The following is a 26,778-nucleotide window of genomic DNA, read 5'->3' on the forward strand; positions in this document are numbered from 1 at the left end:
TACATTTATAGAGAAGTTTTTTTTTTTTTTTAGGGGTGGGGAGCATTATTTATACATACTTTATCAGTCTATGCACCCAATGCATACATGGAACATACTGTAAATGTAAAAGAACCAATTCCCCAGCCAGTATGTGACTATATCATTACCTGTAGTTCTGACATGTGATGCCCATCCTGGTCTTCCTTCTGTGTGACGTTCACACCATTACACTCCATTAAAGCCACTTTTAGCCATTTCTATTTAATTATATAAAACATACAATTATTCACAATTTGTTGTTTCCATGAAAAGGTTCAGGGTTAATCATTAAATGGGATTGCTAAAAACATTCATTCTCCGCGCCGGCCTCGCCTGTTCATCACAATGCCGCTCTGCATTAGACGCGTGACACGCAGACAATTAGTGGCCGCTGGATTGTGTCAGGAAGGAATTAAGAACATTTTCTGTGGACGATCAAGAACGAGAATTCAGCAGCTGAGACGAGAGGAGACTCAGAGTTTGGAAGGGACAGAAGCCGAGTGAACTTCTCCCAGCCATTTAATGAGGATTTCATTCACAGTGTCCGGTCTGTAAGAGACACAATCACAGTATTATCAAGTCATATAAAATAGCCAAACACTTATGCCCTGGATTATATAACTTTTTATACCTATTATTTTATCATATCACAGCTGTTTTATACTTGTAATGTACTTCTACTGTATTATAGTAGTTATATTCTTGTATATAGAGGGCAGTATTATAGTAGTTACATTCTTGTATTCAGGAGCAGTATTATAGTAGTTATATTCTTGTATATAGGAACAGTATTATAGTAGTTATATTCTTGTATATAGGAGCAGTATTATAGTAGTTATATTCTTGTATATAGGATCAGTATTATAGTAGTTACATTCTTGTATTCAGGAGCAGTAATATAGTAGTTATATTCTTGTATATAGGAACAGTATTATAGTAGTTATATTCTTGTATATAGGAGCAGTATTATAGTAGTTATATTCTTGTATATAGGGGCAGTATTATAGTAGTTATATTCTTGTATATAGGAGCAGTATTATAATAGTAGTTATATTCTTGTATATAGGAGCAGTATTATAGTAGTTATTTTGTGGGTGGTAAGATGTAGAGACCTGCACCGCTCCAAATATGGCACTATGTGGAGTGGGTCTGTGGAACGGTCTTGAGCCAGACAATAAGTGTGAATGTGGCTGCTGGGTGGGGGTTTAGACTACAGAGGCAAGATGTACCAAAGTTCAAGAAAAGAAACACGTAGTAGCACTCACCCGTACTTCAGCTTAGCGGCTTTATTACATTCACAAGTTGCAGGGAGGGGAAGGATTCAGGTGTGTGCGCGTCCTGGGACGGCCGTTTCGGGGATACGCCCCCTTTGTCGACCAGGTGACAAAGGGGGCGTATCCCCGAAACGGCCGTGCCAGGACGCGCACACACCTGAATCCTTCCCCTCCCCGCAACTTGTGAATGTAATAAAGCCGCTAAGCTGAAGTACGGGTGAGTGCTACTACGTGTTTCTTTTCTTGAATTATAGTAGTTATATTCTTGTATATAGGAGCAGTATTATATTAGTTATATTCTTGTATTCAGGAGCAGTATTATAGTAAGCATATTCTTGTTAATAGGAGCAGTATTATAGTAGTTATATTCTTGTATATAGGAGCAGTATTATAGTAGTTATATTCTTGTATATAGGAGCAGTATTATAGTAGTTATATTCTTGTATATAGGGGGCAGTATTATAGTAGTTATATTCTTGTATATAGGAGCAGTATTATAGTAGGTATATTCTTGTATATAGGAGCAGTATATAGTAGTTATATTCTTGTATATAGGAGGCAGTATTATAGTAGTTATATTCTTGTATATAGGAGCAGTATTATAGTAGGTATATTCTTGTATATAGGAGCAGTATATAGTAGTTATATTCTTGTATATAGGAGCAGTATTGTAGTATTTATATTCTTGTACATACGGAGCAGTATAATAGTAGTTATATTCAGTATTATAGTAGTTATGATCCAGGAGAGAAAGAAGCGCTGATCCTCACACCTATGGCTGACACTAGTGCCTCTCGGCTGCATATAAAAAAATCAGAAGTTTGTGTGTAAATTGATCAAGCCACACTGCCCCATGTACCAACGTGCAGGTCTCTGATACACATGGGTCCCTACACTAAGTCCACACTGTGTCGGTCAGTGACCACCACCCCCGCCAGTAGTTATATTCCTGTATATAGGAGCAGTATTATAGTAGTTATATTCTAGTATATAGGAGCAGTATTATAGTAGTTATATTCTGGTATATAGGAGGCAGTATTATAGTAGGTATATTTTTGTACACAGGGGGCACTTTTTCTATTTTTCATCTATGCACCCACCTTCTATTCTGCCTTTGTACCATCTGTTTTCTGTTGGGACGTGACATACAACAGCAATATACACAATCAGGTACAAAATGAAACGATCTATCACAATCAATAGTGAATGAACGCTGTCAGCATAGAGATTCAGATGTCATTTATGAGGCAGTAACCTGTAATTTGAGGTTCTGAGATTTTCCCTCTAATGTGTGTTTACAACCACATGTTATATTAGTAGAAATTGTCCTGCAGACTGTTATTTCAACATCTCATACAGGTCACATTATAGCCGGCTGGATCTCTCCTGTATAATTATTTTGTATTTTTCGTTACAGTTCAAGTCAACCGAACTTGTTAAAAATGTCACTTTGTACAGAGCAGCGGTGGAGTGTACTACTGGGAGCAGACTGTCAGCTTTGATTTAGGGGACCTTTACAATTAAATAGCCCCCTGAGACTTGCCTTGTCTCACTCCATCGACGTAGGAGGTGTCAGGGCTGGTAAGAAGTCTATCATGTTAGCCCTCTTGCCAATGTTAAATGACTTTTGGTCAAAAGGGGCATGTAGCGAGTTATTTTTGTACTCTGTGATACATTTGTCTGTGCTGTCAAATGCTATGTAATAGATTTACAGTGTCCTGTCCTGGTGATTGATTCTAAGTAAGTGGATTACCTGACAGACAGTAAGAACAATAAGATTCTAGCATACTTTGTACTCTTATGCAACGGCTGATCCCTACCCCTATGTGTATGCATTAGGTATCAATGACATTAGTTTAGATAATGAATGGTAATGGGTGGGTGCATGATGTCACTATTAATACGACATCACTGATGCAATGTACTATGAGCAGCAGTAGCAGCATCCCTCTATTCTGTCGTATACTTTCTACTAGTTGTTTGGGTTCAGTTCCTATGATAATATCTCACAGCTGATCTATTGCTCTGGATCAGCCATCTTGACTGCCAGCTCTAGACTGCTTGGAGGGTAGTTCCTATTTGTTTGTCTCTTTAAAAATCCCTGCTTGTGCATTTTTATGCAGACTATATTGTCTGCTCTGGCACTTTTCATTGGTTTTGTTCAGCTTTATTTTTCTGGGTCCTAGACCCTTCTTGTTGTCTCTGCTAGGGAGAGTTAGTTTAGGGTTTCCATAGGGACATTGCAGGGACAGTGAGGCCTAGCTTGTCTGTGTTTTTGTTCTTATTACCTGCCGCTACTCATTAGGGGAGGCTACCTTGATGTCTATATATTACATGTTAACACCAGAATAGACATTACACGGGGGCGGGGATGTTATGCCAACAACTGCTGCACTAACGCCAGGAGGGAGAGGGAAGATAAGGACCATTAGCACTTAAAACCCCACTGCTGTCCCTACCTACCTGCCTCAACTACCCTAAGACGACAACTTGGCGACTGCCACAGAATGCAGAGAAGATGAACGAACAAATACAAAAAGTGAACTAGCCAGGGGTCAGAACCTATTGAGCACCATAATCAGATCCTATATAATAGTCAATTAGCAAGAGAAGAGGTCACAATAAACAAGGAAAGAAAGATAAAAGGAAATGCTAGTACGCTTAAACTGAGACTAATAGCAAGCACTGGAGTCAGGGATAGTTTATGGGAAGCCAGGAATATGCCCCAGGTGTGCTTGGACCGGTCCCTGACATCCCAGTTATCGCAGAAAGAACAGGAGAAGTAAGAGCGGTAGGGAAGGATGTCAATCACAGAAGCAAAACTAAATTTAACTGTTAGACAGCCAATGTAATCTTAGCAGAAGAGAGGGGAGATGTAGAGATCTAATTACCACTTCAGAGGAATAGAGCCGCGTATAAACAAGGCACAAGAAACCAAAAAAGCACAAGATTATAGCTGAACATGCCTCCTCTGCGCCATCTCCTGGCTGTAAGGTACAGCAGAAGTCTGAATGGGTGTGGATGTTAAAGGGAAGCTGCCTGTCCTGAGAGCTGCAGCGCAGTGTAGCAAAGTGATGGGGGACAATTGTCCCTCGGCTATACTGTGCCGCACCTGCAGCACTCCCAACACAGTTTCCCCAAATGCAATGTCTATTGTAGTACCAACATGCATTATAGAGGGACACTCAGAATCACTAGTTAATGCAGATATTGAATGGTCCCAAGACAAGGACTTGAGCAGCCCTGCAGTTCCCAACACTGCCATTGGTGGCAGCAGAGAGGCCATGTCACCCCTACTGCTGCTAAGGGGTAGTCACATGTCCATTGAATTCTGTCCGTACTTGGCTGGTGTTCGGCGCACTGGACCTGGGAGCTCCCAGCCTCATGATTAATTATGATGTCGGGAGCTCCTGACACAGTACACCAGCACAAACATCCCAACATTATAATTAATCATAATGCTGGGAGCTTTCAGGTGAAGTCTGCAGAACAGCGTCCGTGTACGGACGGAATTCTACAGACGTCTGAATGACCCCTTTAGTGTAAAAATGTAAAACAAAAAATATTTTGTACATTTTCCTTTAATAAAGTGTTAATACAAAGTTATATTACTTTATTAAAATAAATGTAAAAGTTCTGATATGTCGGGGTTAGACTGTTCAGTCCCCCATTAATCTCTAGAGCTGGGAGAAGTGAATGGCTGAGCGCTTCTCTTTCCAACTCTCTGCAATCTCCATCTCACTGTATGTGACGAGCTACATAAGCTTATAATGTCTGATGAAGATCACAAGGAGCTGGGGAGTGACGTATTAAACCACTACATCTAATGAAAACCTGAACAGTCCGACCTGACCGATCAAAACGTTTGACATCTCTGTGCGACTCATCAAAAGATTAAAATCTGAGCTTAAGCCTGTGGAGGATTTCTTTATGTTTGGTTTTATAAGTTCATTACAATGAATGGACGAGGTTGCTCCGCTGTCTGGGTCTATGTTACTTATCTAGGTTTTGTTGTACAATCCTGTAGGACTGTGTAGCCGGGCTTCCCTCCTGTGTCTGTCATAATAACCACACACGTTTCTTTACTCTGTGCCCCCAATTCTCACTGAGCACAAAGTAATTGATCCTACATTGATGATTCAATGCGAAGGTCAAGCAGTTGTGCAGCGTCCTCTCCACAGCCGGGGATCAGGTGTGCGCCGAGGACCAGATCATGTATAAATCACAAGGAGTTCAACAATAGGTCAAGATAAAGCTCCATGACTCAATGTCAGCACGAGTGACAGGCAGGTGACGGCATCGCAGCTCATCGCTGCCGGTGGGGACGCTGTATGGCTATGTATGCTGAGGGCACGCTCTACACATGCATCACACATACAGCACGGAGAAGCGCTGAGAAAATAAGACTGAAATTGCTATCAGGCAATATAATTGCACAAAGGACTAAAGTGGAAAAGCTGTTTTTGGGGGAAGAAAAAAGTCACCATAGAGGTGTATTTTCCCTGTAACTGGTGCTCATATGTCTTCCATATCTAGCAGCTCTTGCCTTCATCGGTAGTAGTAGGCAGTCACATGGAGCGATGGCTCTGAGCTCCCAAAGCTGACAGCAGCAAACACTGTAAATGCACATCAGTGGTGGGATAGGGGGGCGGCTCCCCGTGACAGGCTGTGCCGATCCGATGGATCAATTTAAGGCCATGTTCACTGAATAGGGGCTGCAGAAAACTGAAATGTCAGTTGTTTGCGGTGCCGCTAGGGATCCGGTCGGAGCGTATACAATGTGTATACGCTCTGGCCGGGATCCCATAGACATCAATGAAAAGAATATTCCTGTAATAATAACGGCCGTTGTACAACGGCCGTGATTTTATGAAAATATATGTTCTGTGAATATAGCCCAGTACTGTATGAGCAATCAAGGAGATGGTCATAAAAGACCCCTATGGGGATGGAAAATATATTTAAATATATCTGTCATCACCGTGTGCGTAATTGTCCAAACTATTAAAATATAATGTTAGTAATCCCATAAAATGAGTGACATATATGAAAAATAAACCAAATGCCAGAATTGCTAAAGATGCACACAGCTCTCTAGGTGGGAAAATAGAAGGCAGACCAGTGGAATTAAAAGCAAATTCATTTAAAAAAAAAAAAAAAAAAAAAAAATATATATATATATATATATATATATATATATATATATATATATGTATTTTGTTAACTTGAACATCGCAAAAAGCTACATTAATTGGATATTGTTCTAGTTACACTGACCTGAAGAATCACGAGGTAAACAGCATCAAAACAATCAATAAATTTGCAAAATTGCATTTTTTTTTTTTCAATTTCACCACAATTTTTTCTGATTTACAAAACAAGGCTATGTTCACACTACGTAAAAGTACACATCGTATACGCTCCGGCCGGGATCTCGTACGGGGCCGCAAATAACTGACATGTCAGTTTTCTGCGGCCTCAATTCACTGAATTGCGGCCGCAGAAAGACCTGTCAGTTCACACAATGAAGCGAGCGGCTCCAGCCGCTTGCATCATTGTGTGCTGTGGGAGGTTCTGATGTGGGCGCGCGCTAATGCGCCCGCATCAGAACCCTTTGGCCATTAAGATCATCCGGCCGGTACCTAAGTACCGGCCGGGATGATCTGGGCAGAGACCGGCCGTTCTGTGACCTGGCCGGGTCATGGAACGGCCGGTCTTATACGTTTTGTGAACATAGCCTAAATGTGTAAATCCCACCACAAAATACAATTGGTCCCACAAAAAACTAGCCATTGGAGATAATAAAAGAAGTGTGGCTTTTAGGAGGCAAGGAGGAAAAAACAAAAACACAAAACAGAAAATTGGCATCTTCCATAAAAGGTTGATCTAATGGGCACTTTAAAGGGTTTTTCAGATTTAACCTACAGTAGCGTGTCCCCATCTACAAGATATGGGACAGGTATGAAATTGTGGGGGTCTAACCTCCATGCTGCCCAGAGATCTCTAGATCAGCACCCCAGATCCTTTCATTTGGATGGAACCACAGGTCGCCACGTGACCCTCAGCTTCATTCATTGTCTATTGCAGACTAGTGCTTGACAAGTCCTTGACTTAAAGGACTTGTCCAGAACAATCAGGTTAATTTACCTCACCCCAGAAAACACATGAACAAAGAGGATAAGAATAGGGTCTGTGACCTAAGGTCTCGGGGGATCTGGGAGAAGCCTTGTGTTCTTGTATAAATCAATGGGATTGTATTTCCTATACAAAAGAGACAATGTCCAGAGGGATAGTAAATGTGGGTGTCTGCCTGTACGCCTTAATCTGCTCTAATAAGGTACCTGGAAAGGCTCCACTTTGGTAGACTTCTGCTAAGTAATGAATTACAGCATATAGACTTTACAGGTGGAAAGCCGTTGTCAGACATCTATCACGTCTTATAAACCCAATAACAAAAGTAGATGAAATTCAAGATGCCGGATCCTTCTCTCCATTGAAGGTATCAGGTGTGATGGCTGGGGAGAATCAGGAGATTGGGGAGGCTTGCATACGCATTGATGGTTGGCCAATCCTACTGACATCAGTATGTATGGGCAGCTCTACAGACAATGGTCTATGACAAAGAGGTATACAACTAAACTGGTCTCCAAAAGTAAGAACGGGTTCTCTCCAGAATCACCAATGAAGTCACAAGCCTCACAACTTGACTAGGAATTTTACTCAAACCTGAAACCGATAAACTGTTTTTTTTCTATGTACTTATTCCTTGTTATCAATTTAAAGGGTTATCCAGGGTTCTTTAAAAAAACAGCACCACCCCTGTCCACAGGCTTTTTGGTACTAAAATTCAGCTTCATTTATTTTAATAGAACTAAACAGCAATACCACACCCAAACTGAGGACAGGGGTGGTGCTGTTTCTGGAAGAAAACAGCAATGTTTTATTAGGCTATGTTCAGACCTCGTATTAGACCGGCCGTCTATGAAAAATTCTGATGAAAAAATTCTGATAAATAGCACTGAATAGCGGTCGCAGAAAACTGACATGTCAGTTGTTTGCGGCGCCGCGAGGGATCCCGTCCGGAGCGTATACTATGTGTATACGCTCCGTCCGGGATCCCATAGACAGCAAGCCAACGTATTTTTTCGTATTAACAACGGCTGTTGTTGCAATCGGCAACAATGGTCGTAGAAATACAAAAAAGTACGTTGTGTGAACATAGCCTAATCCTGTACAACCGATTTAATGGCCAGATAAAAGAGTTTGATGCAATGAGAATAACAAGGTCTACTTGAGGAAATCCAGCTGATGTATGGAGTCTTGGAGGCAATGTTCCACGTCTATATCATCTAATAGATTAGATGATCATCTAATGTGTATGGAGGCCTCTTGACTCTCCTTCCATGGCAGATTTCAAGGGGATGTTGAATTTTAACTGCTTAATAGTGTTTAGCGGACTCTCCAAACTGTTCAGGTTCAGTAGTGTGCTCCGAACGCTTGGCAATTGACTCCTGGTGGCAGGAAAAGATGGATGCAGTCCTAGGACTGCCTGGAAAACATGGATACAGCCTATGGCATATGGCCGTATCTATGTTTTCCAGGACTCCCTAGGGCGGCATCCAACTTTTCCACCCACAGGGAGTAAAATGCTGAGCGTTCGGGTTCAGAAGAACGTTGCCGAACATATCGGCACTACAGCCCAATCCTATTTTTCTTAGGAAGTGGTGCGAAAAACGTGGCTGCTTTCTTCCAGAAACAGTGCCACTTTGTTTGTGGTATTACAACACAGTTCCACTGAAGAGAATAGAACGAGTTACAATACTTCTGGCAGCTATATCCTTCTAATCTCAGACAACCCCAGACAACCCCTTTAAACATTGGACAAAACCAATTCTTGGCTCTGATCTCACATTAGACATTATGTGTAACCTGCCATGCCGTTCTGCAGCCCTATGTAAATCAAACATCCTTGTTCTGACGACTGTACAGCACCAGCAGCTGTACATTGTAATATATTAAATACAGTCTGGGGGTGTAAATCACGAGACGGCGGCGCTCCTGCTGAGAGATGTGCGGATTAAGTATTCTCACAATAAACGAGTAAGTCCGGGCTTCTCGGCAGGAACCCTATGGCTCATTCATCTAAAATGATATAAATGATGTGTATTATGTCCCCGTATAAAGCTGCGGTTATATCAGGTGTAATGGCCTCATTATTTTTACACGTTACGTGGCAGCGCCGGCTGCGAGGCCGCAATTATATATGGAATCGTTACTAAATTTCCTCTGTACCATGTTATTACACCGGCAATGGAGAGCCCTTCCATCCTGGACTCCTATGCATATGGAATTCATAATCACTTTCATGTGCTGTTATATAGCCATTTATTTTAGTGTTGTCACAGTCTGTTTTATATGCATATATTAGGAGGGCTATAAACACGGATATAACACTATAATAACCTGCAAAAGAAGAAATTATTACAGTGTGTGTGTGCGGTAAATGCCTCTCCCACCCCATAAAAACACAATGTCTGCTGAAGTTTGTTTACTGTGAGCGAGGGGCAAGTCGTCGGGATTGTTCACACCTTCAGGTTTTTAATTGCAGCACAAATTTTTCAAACAAGAAGTCTCAATCCTTAACCCTTTAAAAACCGGGTTAACTTTTACGGTTTTATTGGTAACACTTATCTACAGAGCCAAAGGAGGGCTTGTTTTTTGCAGGACCAAATGTACTTTCTAATGATCTCTTTAATCTTACTATAAAATGTAGCGCAAACCTGAAAAGTAAATTATTTGTGGAGTGGAATGGAAGTGTCCTTGTCATTAAACCTCTTCATGTCATAGCAAATTTTCATTTTTTGCAATTTTGCAGTCTGACAAGTTTTTTTTTTATGTCATTCACCCTGTGAGATCAGGGATCTGATTTAATAGTTTGTGCGATCCTGCATGCAGTAAATATGTTTAATTATTAATTTTGTTTACATTTTTGTATTTGCAAAATAGTAAAAGGTGGGTGATTTAAAGAGACGTATTTTTTTTTTTTTTTTGCAGAAATCAATAGTCCAGGCGATTTTAAGAAACTTTGTAATTGGGTTTATTAGCCAAATATGCCATTATCTGCATTTAAAAAGCCTTTCCCCAGGTCCCCCCCCCCTCCTCTTTTCCATCCACTGCAGAAAATCAGGAAATTGTGACTTGTTGCATCAGACATACCCAGTCTAGTCTATAGAGAGGGGAGGAGGGAGGAGAGAGGAGGAAGGAGGGAGTTAGCCGACAGCAGAAAGCAGATAACAGGATTACAGGCACAAGCTGGGTAACAGCTGTAATCAGAGCTCAGAGTAATCAGAGCTCAGAGAGGTCAGTGGTGACTGTCAGAGGAGATAAAGGGTGAGGTATTTGTAGATTAACTCTTTGTTGTCCTGTTTTGGTCTTTTATTTAGCTCTCTCCATAAGAGAACAATGAAGACAGGGGGGAGAGCTTCAAACTGCTTTTTCATGATAAAAATGCATTTTTTGACTAATAAACCTAATTACAAAGTTTCTTAAAATCGCCTGGACTATTGATTTCTGCAAAAAAAATTCACGACAGTGACACTTTAAACTTTTTTTTGGGATGGATTTCTTGATGTTTTACCATTAAGATCCATGGAGAATTTACTGCATATTGTTTTTTGGCAGATATTTTGGCACTTAATGCATTTGCAGCCTGTCCTTATAAAGATAGATAGGTGACTGGTTGTAATTCTGCTTTTGATGAATGCTAGGACATCCTGCTGGGATAGAGGAAGGGCAGCTGCTTTATTCAGCATCTGGACACAGAGTCGCTTACAAGGCTGCTGCAGAGACCACGTACTGCTGAAATTATTATAACAGGTCTGCAAGAAGTGCCCAAACCTGGTATATGTAGGGAACATATCATGCACAGGCAGTCTTATTCATTGAAGTGTAACTAATAGGTAAGTGACCTAGTAGCGTCTGTAGACATCTGACCTACAGTGATTAATATCCTCAATATATACTATATCACACTCCACCAGGAAAACAAATATAATATAAATTATTACACACAGGGTATTGACAAAGCTAAATTGCTGCCAGTTGTTACCCCTGGCATCTTGCTCCAGCAAGTGGCAATAGCTCCAGCTGAGCAACTAGACATCTCCTCCTCTGGTCGGGTTAATCATCCATTGCCGTGCTCCCCTCCTCACCAAGGCTGGTGTAACCAGCACACACAAAATTCATCCTTAACCCTTTCAGGACCAAGGCAAATTTTATGAATATGACCTGTGTCACTTTATCCATCAATAACTTGGGAATGCTTTTACCAATCCTTCTGATTCCAAAATTGTTTTTTTGCTACATATTCTACTTTATGTTAGTGGTAAATTTGAGTTTATAGCTTTAGAATTTTTTTGTGAATAACTCCAAAATGTTGTTAAAAATTTTAAAAAAAGCGCATTTCTCTACATTTGAAAGTCTCTGCCAATAAGGAAAATAGTAATACAACATTCATTATTTATTAATTCATATCTATAACATGTCTACTTTATTTTAAAAGCATTTGGTGAACATGCTTTTACTTATTTAGGATGTTAGAGGCCGTAAATGTTTAGTAGCAATTTTCTAAATTTTCGTGAAAATTTCAAACTCAGAAATTCTTTAGGCACCAGTTCAGTTTTGGAGTATATTTTAGAGGCTAAAAAAACTAAAAAACCCCACAATTCAACCCATTTTGAAATCTTCACTCTTTCAAATGTTTAAATTTACATTCATTCAGTTATTTAACCCTTTGGGCATTTCACAGGAATAACTGCAAAGCAAGAGTGAAAAGTTAAAATTCGCATTTTCTTTCCAGAGATTCCAATGTAATCCTATGTGTTTTTTACAAGACCAATTACCGTTACTGATCCACCAATGACGGCAATTGCCGATGCTAGACCCTCTTTGGGGGTCCAGTGGCAGTTACACTAAACTGTCAGCTATCAGCTGAAAGATTAGTTGCAGCTCCCGGTCACTGTTTGTGTAAACAGTGAGCATCTGAAGCAGGTCAGTAAATTTACTGACTTTTGCTTAAAAGGGGTTAAAGGGGTTTTCCAAAAACATGGCCACTTTCTTCCAGAGACAGCAAAACTCTTGTCTCCAGATTAGGTGCAGGTTTTGCAGCTCAGTTCTATTGAAGTGAATGAAGCCTAATTGCATACCACACCTGAACTGGAGACAAGAATGATGCTGTATCATGAAGAAAGCGGCCATGTTTTTCTAACGCTGAATTACCCCTTTATGTTTCAGACCCTGATCTTGATTTCTGGTTGACCTTATTCCTGGATATCACTCCTACCTTACCTTTGGGATCCTTTACTCTACTCCCCAGTCCAGCAGCACTAATACAACTGGGACTTAAAGGGATATCCCCATCTCAACTAAAATACTTATACTTGTAGGACTCATCAAGTAAAATATTTTTACTTACCAAACTTGTCTTCTTCCCCTACAAATGTTAGTTGAGATAGTAATACCCATTTAAAGGTTCCACTTCTTTGGTAAGAAACATATGACATGGTTATTTTATTCCAGTTTATGTGACTCCAGAGGTTTGCTTACACTACAGTGTATACATTGCATCTTTAGGAAGATATATTTTATCGGTCGGAAGTATTATATATATTCTTTTAAAATCTATGTTGGATCACATCACACCAGAAAAGCATTAACCCTAAAATCTGAGGACTGCGATCACTTTCAGAGAAGAGGCAATCCGCCAGCAGATAACATGACAGACCTGTAATGTAACCTGAGACAGTAGGTTAAATGAATGCCACTGAGCAATGTCACCAGGGCGCACAGATGGGTGACAGCAGCCGGGACTGAGGATTAATGAAAATTTTTCTTATCAGCCATCAAACTTGTCAAGATCCCATCTTCTCCAGACCAAAACTAATCCAGTGGAAATGTCACCACTGCTGGGTAACAGTATGACTCCGAATGACTGCCAGACGCCTCATAGTAACAATGCTGCAGAATATAATGTTTAAAGGGCAACACCACAAATTACCTATATTACTATATATACTTTATTACCGATATTATAAACTGAGCCCTAAATCTTCCAAACATACAGATGTATGCGGTTTTAGGAGATTCATCCCCAGTCCATTTATTTGCATAAAATAACTTTATACCTTTCATAACAGCCATGAAACTGTCCACTATATTTAAGAACATAACTACTATACTAGGTAAATGAAGAGAATAGGAGCGGTCACTCACCACGATATAGCCGTTGAATGCTTTATTGTCCACATAGAAGTGTGGCAGGTAAGGGGGAAGGTGGATGAGCGGGTGCAATCAGACAAACTTTTTCATGCGGTCATGTGCTTCGTCAGGTCTGGCCAGACCTGACGAAGTGCGTGACCACGTGAAAACGTTTCTATGATTGCACCCGCTCTTCCACCTTCATCCTTCCCTGCCGCACTTTTATTCTCTTCATTTACCTATGTTGGATTGACTGTTTAGCGCTGAACAATTCCACCAGCCGGTTAGACCACACAATCCAGTACTAAGCTAGATAATTTCGTCTAGCTGTATAATCAGTAGTGCCAGCCATCTGATTCTTTCCCTACTTGTATAACTACTATAATACAGCTCAGTATATACAAGAATATAAGTTCTATAACACTTCCTCCTATATACAAGAAATACCATTATAATGCAATGGTGCAGATAGAAGACAACGGGGCATTAACTGAATCTTCAGGCTTGCTCATACTTTATTTAGCCTTGGCAGGAAGAAGCGACAGTGGACGTGAAACTGTGTTCCGAGGGTGTGCATGCCCGCGAGTCCGCCTGTCCTCCCTACTCTCCGTGATGTATCGATCTAAGTAAAGTATAGCAAGCTTAAAGATCCAGTGAGTGCCTCATTGTCTTCCATCTGCAACTTTGCATAACTACTATAATACTGCTCCTATATACAAGAATATAACTTCTTTAAAACTTCCTCCTATATACAAAAATCTAACTACTATAAGGCTATGTTCACACAGCGTAAAAGTATGGCCGTTGTTGCCTATCCGTACGTACAGCAAAACACCTTGCATGTTCTTTTATGGGATCCTGGCAGGAGCGTATACACATAGTATACGCTCCGTCCGGGATCCCAAGCGGCGCCGCAAAGAACTGACATGTCAGTTTTTTGCGGCCGCAATTCAGTAAATTGCGGCCATAGGAAACCCTGTCAGTTCACACAATGGAGCGAGCGGCTCCGGCCGCTTGCTTCATTGTGTGCTGTGAGGAGTTCTGATGCGGGCACACGCTGATGCGCCCGCATCAGATCACTGCGACCGGAAAGATCATCCGGTCGGTACTGCAGTATCGGCCCGGATGATCTTTGCAGAGACCTGCCGTTCTATGACCCGGCCGGGTCACGGAACGACCGGTCTCATACGCCATGTGAACATGACCTAATTGTGCTCCTACTATAACACTGCTTCCTATATAAAAAAATAACTAATATAATATTGCTCCTATATACAAGAATATAACTACTATAATACTGCTCATAAGTACAAGAATGTAACTACTATAATACTGCTCCTATATACAAGAATATAACTACTATAACACTGCTCCTATATACAAGAATATAACTACTATAATACTGCTCCTATATACAAAAATATAACTACTATAACACTGATCCCTATATACAAGAATATAACTACTATAATCCTGCTCCTATATACAAGAATATATCTACTATAATAGTGCTCCTATATACAAGAATATAACTACTATTATACTGCTTCCTATATACAAGAATATAACTACTATAATTAGCAATTTGTAGAGCAGGTCTGAGTTAGCACCAAAGTCCGTATAGTATCTGCTGTATACCCATGAGCTAGGATCATGCACGTGAGGAATCTAGGCAATGGAGAGCAGCATGGGGGTGCAAAAAGCTTATAACAGAGTAAATGAAATCCAAACGAAGAGAACAGAGCTTGCACTCACCAGAAGATCGCTGCAAATCAATCCATTTATTCAGTCTTGACAGACATGTGTAAGGAGGGGTAGTGAAAGCAGGGGCGTCCTGATGGCTACAGACTGTTTCCCGTGGCTAACCACGCATCTTCCGGCCTTATTTTGAATATCATTTACACATGCATGATGTAAACTATTTAAACTACCCTCCCCCCGGTAGTGATGAAAGACTTGACAAAGCGCTGAGGCGCGAAAAAGTTGTCTGCTACACGCTCCCGCACCCTTGTCCCCGCTCCCTCCCTGTGATGTCTGAATAAACGCACAAAGAGATCATTTCATCCGGTGAGTGCTTGGACTTTTTTCTACCTATACACATCGTACTGCCCTTGTCTCTGTTTGAGCACCGTGGCCATTGATCATTGCACCTTAAGCCCCTTATCCGACTCCAGCGCATAGCCACTGTTTGAGCAGTATTCAGACAGTGCCGGAACCTGTATCTTCCTCGATATAACTACTATAATACTGCTTCTATATACAAGAATATAACTACTATAATACTGTCCCCTATATACAAGAATATAACTACTATAATACTGCTCCCTATATATAAGAATATAACTACTATAATAACTGAGGAAGAAATTCTGAGTTTGCACCAGAGTCCAATAACATGTAAAGTCTGCCCACGAGCTAGGATATGCAAGGTGAGGATAAATAGGCTACGGTATGCAGCATAGGGGTGCAAAAAGCCATGTAGAGGTACAAGGACAATCCAAAACCGGAGATAAAGAAGCTTGCACTCACCAAAACCGCTGCGGTATAAGTCACTAGACGCACCTGCCTTCACTTCCACTCCCCACTCATGTCTATCAAGACGGAATAAAACGGACTTATACCGCAGCGGTTTTGGTGAGTGCAAGCTTCTTTATCTCCGTTTTTGGATAACTACTATAATACTGTCCCCTATATACAAGAATATGACTACTATAATACTGTCCCCTATATACAAGAATATAACTACTATAATACTGCTCCCAATGTACACGAATATATCTACTATAATACTGCTCCCTATAAATACAAATATAACCATTGCCCAAAGGATAATAATATGGAGGTAAACAAAACAGCTTTAAATCTGGCAGTATTATTCCTTTCAAAGATTAAATTGACTGTAATCTTTTCTACTATACGGGTGAATCCCCATTGGGGCCATAACACATACTTCTCCATCTGAGTCCAGTGCCCACAGTCTTCAATATGTCCTCTTGTCAGATTTGGAATCTATACAATAAATAGTTGAATACAGAATGTTAAGCTGGTCACAAGAATTATATACAATGAGAACCATAAGGGTTAGTGCACTTGTACTTATTAGGAGAAATTTTGTACTAGACACATAATACAGAACCAATAGAAGTCTATGGGACCCTACTGTGCCTCCATATAAAACTGTAGATAAATAATATAGGAACTCATCATGTGACATGTCATATGATGGTGGTATTTCTAGCATTGCCTGTAGGACAGGATATCTATATATTACTGGCTTTATGTATGATCCTTAGTGGACCTGAATGTACAAAATATCTGGTAACTGGTGATCGGATAGAAAACATCTGTGAATTGTGCAAAATATCTGCAAAATTTTGGGGATTATAGATTATCAATGATAACAGAATTTTGATCATGTCTATGGTGATCGGATTTCTCTCGTACTCACCCTCTTCTCCATGCCGGTGGTCATCACTGGAAGTAACACTGGATCCTTCTCGGCTGTCACCATCAAAGCTGGAACAAGAATCTGAAAATGGAAGAAAAAAAATTGTAAAAGTTCTTTACAGTACTTTTGTTTGTGCCTATGGAGAGAATTGGGTTCCTGCTGCTCCAGCTACTTCCATATCCCCCTTATAAGTCTATGGAGAGAATGGATGTCGTGCTTCTCCGGATACTTCTATATCTCCCATATAAGCCTATGGAGGGAATGGGGGTCCTGCTGTTCTGGCTACTTCCATATTTCCCATATAAGTCTATGGAGCGAATGGGGGTCTTGCTTTTCTGGCTACTTCCATATCTCCCATATAAGTCTATGGAGAGAATGGACACCCTGCTGCTCCAGATACTTCTATATCTTCCATATAAGCCTATGGAGGGAATGGGGGTCCTGCTGTTCTGGCTACTTCCATATTACCCATATAAGTCTATGGATAGAATGGGGGTCCTCCTGCTCCAGCTACTTCCATACCTCCCATATAAGTCTATGGAGAGGACGGAGGCACAAGGGTATCCTCCTCTCTATATGTTCCCTGCCTGTATGTAGAGGCTGCTGGCTGCTTCAACACATCGTATGGACAGCACTTATTTAATGGAGGAATACTGTTAAAGGGATGGTCCATTATAGAACTCCTCAGAACAGTAAATGTAGAAAATACCAGGATAAGATAACATTTTGTTTAGTGTTAGTGAGGTTCTCTACTTGGGATAAACTCTACTTGTTAGTAGGATATCTTTGCGGATCACCAAGCATCCTCCTTGTGAGATCTCCAGCAATCGGCCATATTCTGACATGAAACTTGGAGAGAAGTGTTCACTTTCCCTGCAGCGCCACCACAGGGGAACATAAGAATTACACATGTTGTATGTGCTAAACAGGAAAGGACGGGACCTCCAGAGAGGGAGACGCTCTTTGCGAACAATCTCTACTTTGGCAAGGAGATCCGCCTCCTGTACATAGGACTTTGTATTAACTAGCACTTGATTTTTCAAACTGAAGAACCCCTTTAATTTTCTATAAGGTGGCCATCGTTCATGCAGGCAACGATGTAATAAACTAGATGTTTTTACCATTGTCTTCCATCTTTTAAATATGACAACGTAATAGAAAACCTTTAGCTCCAGGCAGCCACTGACTGCCGCACTGGTGGCCATACTGGTCATCACTCTGCTCTCCCGATATTTTTTATTTATTGCTGGGATACCCTGCTGGGGAACTCAGCCTTTTACAATATCAAGCATATAAATCAGGAGATTTACAATGTCAGGGACTGTGGGGTGTCAGGATTTGTTTTGCACTGTCAAAATCAGAATAAATCCTCCATATAAAAGCGGCACATTATCCTGTTATGAGAAAGCTGGCGGGAATGTGCGGAGCAGCAGGTGCTTGCAGGATATCGCCATTGTCTGCAGACGGGTATTAATATATTTACATAGTGAGACATTAGAGACGCGCTCCTCACCTGGGGTGCAGGGGGAAGCTCTTATAGATCCGCACAACGTTCTGCTCCCATAATTATATGCAAAAGCTGAATTAATAATCATATGAAGAGTAACCATGCCAAACCAAACCTCCCTGTGTGTCACATCACATCTGTCTATATGCAGCGGCCAGAAGACTGCGGAGCACCGAGACTCCACTACTCACCAATGTCACATCATTCATATTACTACACTGTATTCCAGCTGATAGAGAAAAGGCAAGGTCCTTAAAGGGGCAGAATACAATGTCTATCTATCTATCTATCTATCTATCTATCTATCTATCTATCTATCTATCTATCTATCTATCTATCTATCTATCTATCTATCTATCTCAGATCGCAGATGGTCCCCTTATTAGAGCTCCTGTATGGACATTATTACATCCAGACCCTGGAGCACAGGATAGGTTCCAGTGATCAGTTTTCTATCAGTCTATGTGCTAATCCACATTAGATGGGAATATTCAGTGATGTGAGTGACTTGGAGTGAGGTCTGGCTAGATACACCAGGGTCAGGATGTCAGTGCCAGCCTTGAGCGGTTGTCTCATGCATTGCTGAGAGTACAGTATATGGAAAAAGGAGCAATCGAAGAGAAACATCCAGCGAAAGTGGATCATGGGGACAGAAGTAACAGATGAAAAGCACAGTCTGGAAACTGCATCCACATACAACACTGGTGTTCAGCAAACATGTCCATACCCACAACTCCCCACTGCTGAGCACAGATGGGCTATAGCAGCAGATGACCAGCTCCAGGGCAATTGTGTCTAATGGTCCTTTTACACGGGCCGATTATCATCCAGGAGTGTCGCTAAAAACGCTCAGGCATTTGATAATTGGTAATATGTAAAAGTGACATTGATCAGTAAAAGACCAAGAATACGCCCAACTTTCGGCTGATCGTATTTTTTGTGCCTGCTTAAAAATGTATTTTTATTGGATGCACATCGTCACAGGGGTTTGTGCGGCCAAGAAACATTGTACATAGAATGTATATATTTGTGCTGTTAGTTTCGAGATGACAAGCAATCTTAACCTACCAGCCATGCTGCTTGGCTCTCCAGTCCTCTGACCGTGGCTATAACTTCAGGCTGCTGCCTTCTCCGAAATGATTGACAGCTGGAGGAGGCGGGCCTGAAGATACAGCAGGCGCAAGGACTGGAAAGCCAAATACCGATTTACAAGCAGCATGGCTGGTAGGTACAGACTGCTTGTGTGATCTGGTAACTGACAGCACGGATATATACTGTACATATCTATGTTTTTTGTTTCCAGGGCTGCACGATCAATACAAGTATCATTCATGCAGCCCATCTGCTCAGGCTGCTAGTGGAGAAGGTGTAATTGTGGGGAATGTTTTCCTGGTGGACCCCGGATCCTCTGATACCTGTGGGCGGACATTCACCTGTTTCCCTTTTGGCAAAAGGCTGTCAGTAGGACAATGCACCATTCACCTGGGTCATATAGTCATGTATTGGCTCGAGAAACAGGACAGGGAGTTTTATTTGCTGCTTCAGCCTAATCCTACAGACATCTTTGGGATAAGATAGACCAGGCTGTTCAGGGCATGTCAGGACCGCCACCTGTCTGCATGAGTTGATATTTCAGCAGAATAACCCACTAGAATCTGTCGCTAGGAATTGTTGTGATTCTGAAGGAGACATGATACTAGACCTGTGGCCATTCAATATATATTTCCATTACTCTACCTTCCTGTGCATCTCATTGCACACTTATTGACCGCTATCTTACAAGATATATGGACTTACCTTCCAGTTGTGAGCCTTGACTGCCCACTCCCAGCTCCGGTCCATGTTTCTGTACCAGTTTAATGGCCCCCTGTACGACAAAGAAAGTGGATCAGTCTCCTTTACAAATATATGTCTGATCAGCCCCAACATAATATTCTCTGAAAGTTTATTCCCTCATCATGAAACCTCACAGCAAAGGAGAGACGTCTCCCTGCTCTTACATCCAGTGCTTGCTTTTCCCATTACTGCAGATCCCTGCTGCTGTCCTGTGTTCTGTCTGTGTCCGATAGCAGTATAGGCAACAAATCTTTTCGCAAAAGGTACGGCCATTGTTGCCGATTTCAACAACGGCCATACTTTTACGAAAAGATACATTGTGTGAACATAGCCTAATACAATGAACGTCACACCAACCTGAATCCACTCTTCTTGAACTGTGAGACGTAAAACTGCAGCTCAGATTCACTTAGCATCTTGCTTCGAGGAACTTCTTCTGGGAGACCGACAAACAGGCCGCCTATGGTAACAGGACAGCAGGAAATGTATCATCTATATCACAAAACTACAATTCCTATTTCTCATGGGAATTGTAGTTTCGCAACAGCCCTAAGGCAGCAAGTCTGACACCTGTAATCTATAATTGGAAAATTTCCTGGAGATAATGGAAGGAGGGATAGTTACCTCGCTCACAAACTCCGCTGGAGCTGATGAAAGATGGAAGCTTGTCCTGTAATAGAAGAAATGTAAGTAAGAAGACATGAGCCGCCATGTTTCTGGGCCCCGGGGTTCTTTGCACTGAATGGTAAACCATTTAGAAGGCAAAACTTTACTTTCTCTCGTTAGTAACAATCCTGATGAGGGAGCGCAGAGCATGGCAGTGCGGAGACATGGCGCAGTCATCGGGGACAGGGCGTCAGGTTGATGGAGAATACAATGTGACGCCAGACAAATGGTTATATAAATCCTGTCTAAACTGAGGGCCGCTGTGATGAATTCAGCAGTCACCCCTGCAGCAGCTGCATCCATCATCCCTGATCACTCCTGCCTCCATTGGGCTTGTTTATCAGAGGCAAGAAGGTGGAAAGCTGAGAATAGACTTTACATAGCTATCAGCCACATGGCTGCTCTTCGTGCCCCCCCCATACATAGGTCACTGCCACATCCCTCTGTCTCCTTCACACTCATCTGTCCCCACAGACACCCGTGACCCTCCAGGACCCCTCTGTCCTCCTCCAGAATCCTCTGTTCCCCACCAGACTGCTCTATTTCTCTCCAGATTCCCTTGTTCACCATAGACTCCCACTTTATCCCCCTCTAGATAACTATTCAGTATAGATCCCCGTTCTCTCCATACTGAGCCCCCTTCCCCAAACAGACCTCTTTGGTAACCCATCTCTAGATTCCTTTGTTGCCTTGACCCCATGACACCTCTGCCACCCCACAAATCCATACCCCCTAAGACACCTCTGCCACCCCCCAATCCCCCATACCCCATGACACCTCTGCCACTCTCCAATTCCCCGTACCCCTATGACACCTCTGCCACTCCCCAATCCCCCATGACACCTCTGCCACTCCCCAATCCCCCATACCCCATGACACTTCTGCCACTCCCCAATCCCCCATACCTCTATGACACCTCTGCCACTCCCCAATCCTCCATACCTCTATGACACCTCTGCCACTCCCCAATCCCCCATGACACCTCTTCCACTCTCCACTCCACCATACCCCATGACACCTCTGCCACTCTCCACTTCACCATACCCCATGACACCTCTGCCACTCTCCACTCCTCAATCCCCCATGACACCTCTGCCACTCTCTACTCCCCCATACCCCATGACACCTCTGCCACTCCCCAATCCCCCATACCCCTATGATACCTCTGCCACTCTCCATTCCCCCATGACACCTCTGCCACTCTCCACTCCCCCATACCCCATGACCCCTCTGCCACTCCCCAATCCCCCATACCCCATGACACTTCTGCCACTCTCCAATCCCCCATACCTCTATGACACCTCTGCCACTCCCTAATCCTCCATACCTCTATGACACCTCTGCCACTCCCCAATCCCCCATGACACCTCTTCCACTCTCCACTCCACCATACCCCATGACACCTCTGCCACTCTCCACTCCCCAATCCCCCATGACACCTCTGCCATTCTCTACTCCCCCATACCCCATGACACCTCTGCCACTCCCCAATCCCCCATACCCCTATGATACCTCTGCCACTCTCCATTCCCCCATGACACCTCTGCCACTCTCCACTCCCCCATACCCCATGACACTTCTGCCACTCTCCAATCCCCCATACCCCTATGACACCTCTGCCACTCTCCACTCCCCCAAACCCCATGACACCTCTGCCACTCTCCACTCCCCCATACCCCATGACACTTCTGCCACTCTCCAATCCCCCATACCCCTATGACACCTCTGCCACTCCACAACTCCATACCCCTATGACACCTCTGTTACTCCCCAATCCCCCATGACACTTCTGCCACTCTCCCATACCCCTATGACACCTCTGCCACTCCCCAATCCCCCATACCTCTATGACACTTCTGCCACTCTCCAATCCCCCATACCTCTATGACACCTTTTCCACTCCCCAATTCCCCATCCCCCCATGACATCTCTGCCACTCAAGGCATTCTGCTATTAACAATGATCTTGAAGACAGTGAAGCTTTAAAACATAGTGTATTAGAAAGTTATACAACTGTACTTATAAACTGATTAAAACTTATTTACATAACTCATAAGGACCATTTCATGTCGTCACCCAAGCTGATAAGAAATGTATGTGATTCTGGGGTCTAGGAAAGCTGGGTAGAAACCCCCATGAGAGCTGTAACAAGGGTCGTTGTAAGTATCACCCAGCTTTCCTAGAAACAGAGGTGACTAAGAAATACACGATGTAAGAAATCCACAATGAATAAAAGTTTTAACACCTTGAGAAAAGACGACACCACAGAGCTTCTGTAAACCTTCTCTCCAATATAGAGATCATCAATAATTGATGGAGGAGAAGGGAAGAGTTTAGTGCCGCTCTGGTTAGTACTAATCTCTCTGACTCCTGACCTGTCCGTGTCACCAACACCTCGGATAGGAGAGTCTGACTCCAAGAGCAGGAGGTGACGGGGAGGTTACATATGACGGCTGCTCCGCTCCTCTCACCGGATCACTTCCACCAGCTGTCAATCATTGAACCGTGTAGCAGACTAGGAGGGTGACATTCTGAGCAGCCCCCACAGTACTGTGATCCCCATATACAGTACATAAGAAGACCCCAGGGAGCACAGTGTACAAATAAATATAAGGTATATATGTGTATGTGTGAGTAATATCTTTTCCATAAGCCGCCACAATGAGACGGAGTATCAGTTCACACGTATTCTGTGACACATATAAAACATTAATGAGGTCGGATCCTTTGTCGCTGCTATTTTCCAGCATGGAAATCAGGAAATCTGGAGACGCTCGAGATTTTCTCACTGAACATTTCACACTTCATGTCTCGTGTTATATCACTATTAATCATGTAAAACACGGTAGAGGGTTGTGTGTGTGGAGAGAATGGTGAAAACCAGATATTGTCCTTACAATGTGTCTCAGGAATAATCAAATATTACTATATTATTAGTATTATTATAGTTAGCACAAATATAAAAAGCAATATAAAATTTTACAGTAGCATAAAAAAAAGATAGATAAAAATATTTTTTTGAATATGTTAAAAAAAAGGATAAGGCAGAATTGTGAGTGCAGCTCTGGGGTAGAATTACCTTTTCACCTGGACCGCGGAAAAATATTTTCATTGTTCTTTCTAAATTTTTTTCCAATTCTGCTTCAGCAACACCCTGTAAATGGAAAGGTGATTAACCATGGAGTCGGATGTGGGATTAAACAGATGGCGGACTATACTGATTTGTCTCTGCCATGATGTCATCTGCTTTAGTCATCACGTCACAGATAAAGATGGCTGCTCAACAGCACGTGTGGTCAAAGGTCATGGTGCAGTGTATTCTCATGTAGGTAAATGCTCCTCATAGTGCTGTGGACCATGCTGATACTTGAAGTTCTGTACTGAGGAGGATAAGAAAATGAATTCGCTCACCGACTCCTGGAAATAAACCTGGTAATCAAACAGGGGGTTCTGCTTCATCCTCTCGCTGGCTCTGACCTCTGGATCAGCGGGGAAGAATGGAGTATTTAGCGACGCAACCGCTCTGAAAAACAGAATGTATGAAATGGTAGAAATAACCTGCTAGTTCTTAAATGGTCACTATCGTTTAATTTTTATTTTTTTAGTACAGGCGATTTTAGGAACCTTTGTAATTGGGGTTTTTAGCCGAAAAATGCATTTTTATCATGAAAAAGCAGTTAGAAGCTCTCCCCCTGTCTTCATTGTTCTCTATGGAAAGGGGAGGGGTTGAGGGAGATGAGGCACCAAAACAGGACAACAAAGAGTTAATTTACAGCTACATCACCGGGCTATCTCCTCTGAAGTCAGCACTGACCTCTCTGACCTCTGAATATCTGCTTTCACACAGGTCCCACTGTGTAATCCTTTGTTCTCTGCTGCTAATCTCCCTCCTCCCTCCTTTCTCTATAGGTTACACTGGGCAAGACTGATTTAAAAGAGTCGTGATTTCCTGATAATGAGCAGTGAATGAGAGAGAGGAGGGAAGGGGGGACCTGGGGAAAGTCTTTTTGAATGCAGATAAAGGCATATTTGCCTAGTAAACCCAATTACAAAGTTTCTTAAAATTGCCTGTACTATTGATTTCTGCAAAAAAAAAATAAAAAATAAAAAAAAAATATGACAGTGACACTTTAACCCTGTCACAACCTGGGGTCATTGATTCCTCAATGCCTAAGTCGTTTTAGAACATCAGCTTATGGGATCATAATGATCCCATAAGCTGATGTCCCGGTGTCTGCCCTCTCTCCGTTGTCCCCTGCCGCTGTTACTATCTTGTGACAGCGGCAGGGGAGAGAGGAGGGGGCAGAGCTCAAGGGCGCGTGCCCAGCCTTCCCTCCCAACCCCCGCCGGCTTCCGTAGCCAGGATACCATGGCTACCATCAGGGCTCTGCGATCACTTCGCAGAGCGCTGATGGATACCGGCCAGAGAATTCTCCCTTAGTAGAGGGAGAATTCTCTGTCTGGAGCCCTATAGATGCTGTGATCTGTGCTGTCAATGTCCCTAGTTCTTCCACTACATACACTTTAGTCTGGACCTCCCAACTATCTCATCTATCCTCCTAATTTCACGACAATACCGTCACATATAGGTGTCATGTACTTACTTGACTCTCTCTGGATAAAAGAGCGCCATGTTCCACACAAAAGCACCGCCCCAGTCATGGCCGATGAACGTAGCCTGTGAAATCCCCTGCAAAACCAAACATTAAGAATAAGGCAACACTCACACATTATGTAGGGCTACAGACTTTATTTAAATAGCCCCCTTTGCGCGTCCATATGCATTAAGGGGCCATGATCAAAGAAGCAAAAAAAAATTACAGGCCCTAATATAGATCGCAACTGCAGCACAGATCACTGCCCTCTAATGAATAGGTGTATGCATAGTGGCAAGCTATGGACGTACATTGGTAGGGATGTCTGTGACTACAGGCCCTCGGCTATGAATAGCCCTGTGGAACGTGTGAATGTAGTCTAACTATTGACCCCTTGCCACCTTAGAGAATTTTTTTGCATCTCCATATTCCTGCCCCTATAACTTTATAATATTAGTTTTTTTGTGGTGTGAGCTGCACTTCTCATGGATACCATTTTGCTTCCATTTTTATCTAGATTCTGATGTTCGCAGTAGAAGATAGATACTAGTAATATTTACTAGTTCGACAACTGATACCGATTATTCATTTCATTATGGTTTATATTCATTTTTATATGGTGAATAAGAATCAGAAGAAGCTTTAAACTTTATTAAACTTTGATTACTGTTTTTTTTTATTCCTTCCAGTAAGGAACGTGCGATTACCTGTACAATACACTACAGTAGTTCTGGGTTGCAGCATATTATGTTTTTACTGTTCCATTACACCCAGCCTACAGAAGATGTAACATAGGCCCACAGCACCCATTACAACCCCTTAACACCCCACAATTGTGTTATAGATGTTGTCTGAATCCCAAAGAAAGCCCATTTTCTATATATTTCTATATATAACCCCTAAGAGGCCACAGTCACTAGTGGCCACAGCATCTGGAGGGTTAAACCTCAGGATCAGAACTATCTCTGATCCCGTCTGTAGCCAGAGGTTATTATCTGCATAGCGCAATATGGAGTGGGCTGAGCTCCTGAGCCTGCATTATATCTCCATGGCGCCATACTTTCCCTGCACACATCCACCTTATATCTACAATCAATGTCATCAAGGGTTAAAGGGAATCTGTCAGCACCCGAGTCCTACCTAAGGTGGTGACAGTGTGCTGTAGCTGGTAGTCCC

At 42.3% G+C, this 26,778-nt stretch overlaps 1 protein-coding gene across 2 annotated transcripts in view; it reads right to left on the minus strand.

Moving 5' to 3' along the window:
• Positions 1–223: 223 nt before the first annotated feature.
• EPHX2 (epoxide hydrolase 2) overlaps positions 224–26,778 on the minus strand; it is a 51,191-nt gene continuing 24,636 nt past the window's right edge. For both annotated transcript variants that reach the window (XM_069975748.1, XM_069975749.1), the window contains exons 11-19: positions 25,612–25,697; positions 24,419–24,530; positions 24,087–24,161; positions 20,966–21,011; positions 20,699–20,801; positions 20,303–20,372; positions 16,999–17,079; positions 16,501–16,559; positions 224–570 (exon numbers count right to left, since the gene is read on the minus strand). In XM_069975748.1, the coding sequence (XP_069831849.1) occupies positions 495–570; positions 16,501–16,559; positions 16,999–17,079; positions 20,303–20,372; positions 20,699–20,801; positions 20,966–21,011; positions 24,087–24,161; positions 24,419–24,530; positions 25,612–25,697 (708 nt within the window). In that variant the 3' untranslated portion in view covers positions 224–494. The remainder of the gene's footprint in view (positions 571–16,500; positions 16,560–16,998; positions 17,080–20,302; positions 20,373–20,698; positions 20,802–20,965; positions 21,012–24,086; positions 24,162–24,418; positions 24,531–25,611; positions 25,698–26,778) is intronic.

The sequence above is a fragment of the Dendropsophus ebraccatus genome, chromosome 6, assembly GCF_027789765.1.
Source record: "Dendropsophus ebraccatus isolate aDenEbr1 chromosome 6, aDenEbr1.pat, whole genome shotgun sequence".
Lineage (NCBI taxonomy): Eukaryota > Metazoa > Chordata > Amphibia > Anura > Hylidae > Dendropsophus > Dendropsophus ebraccatus.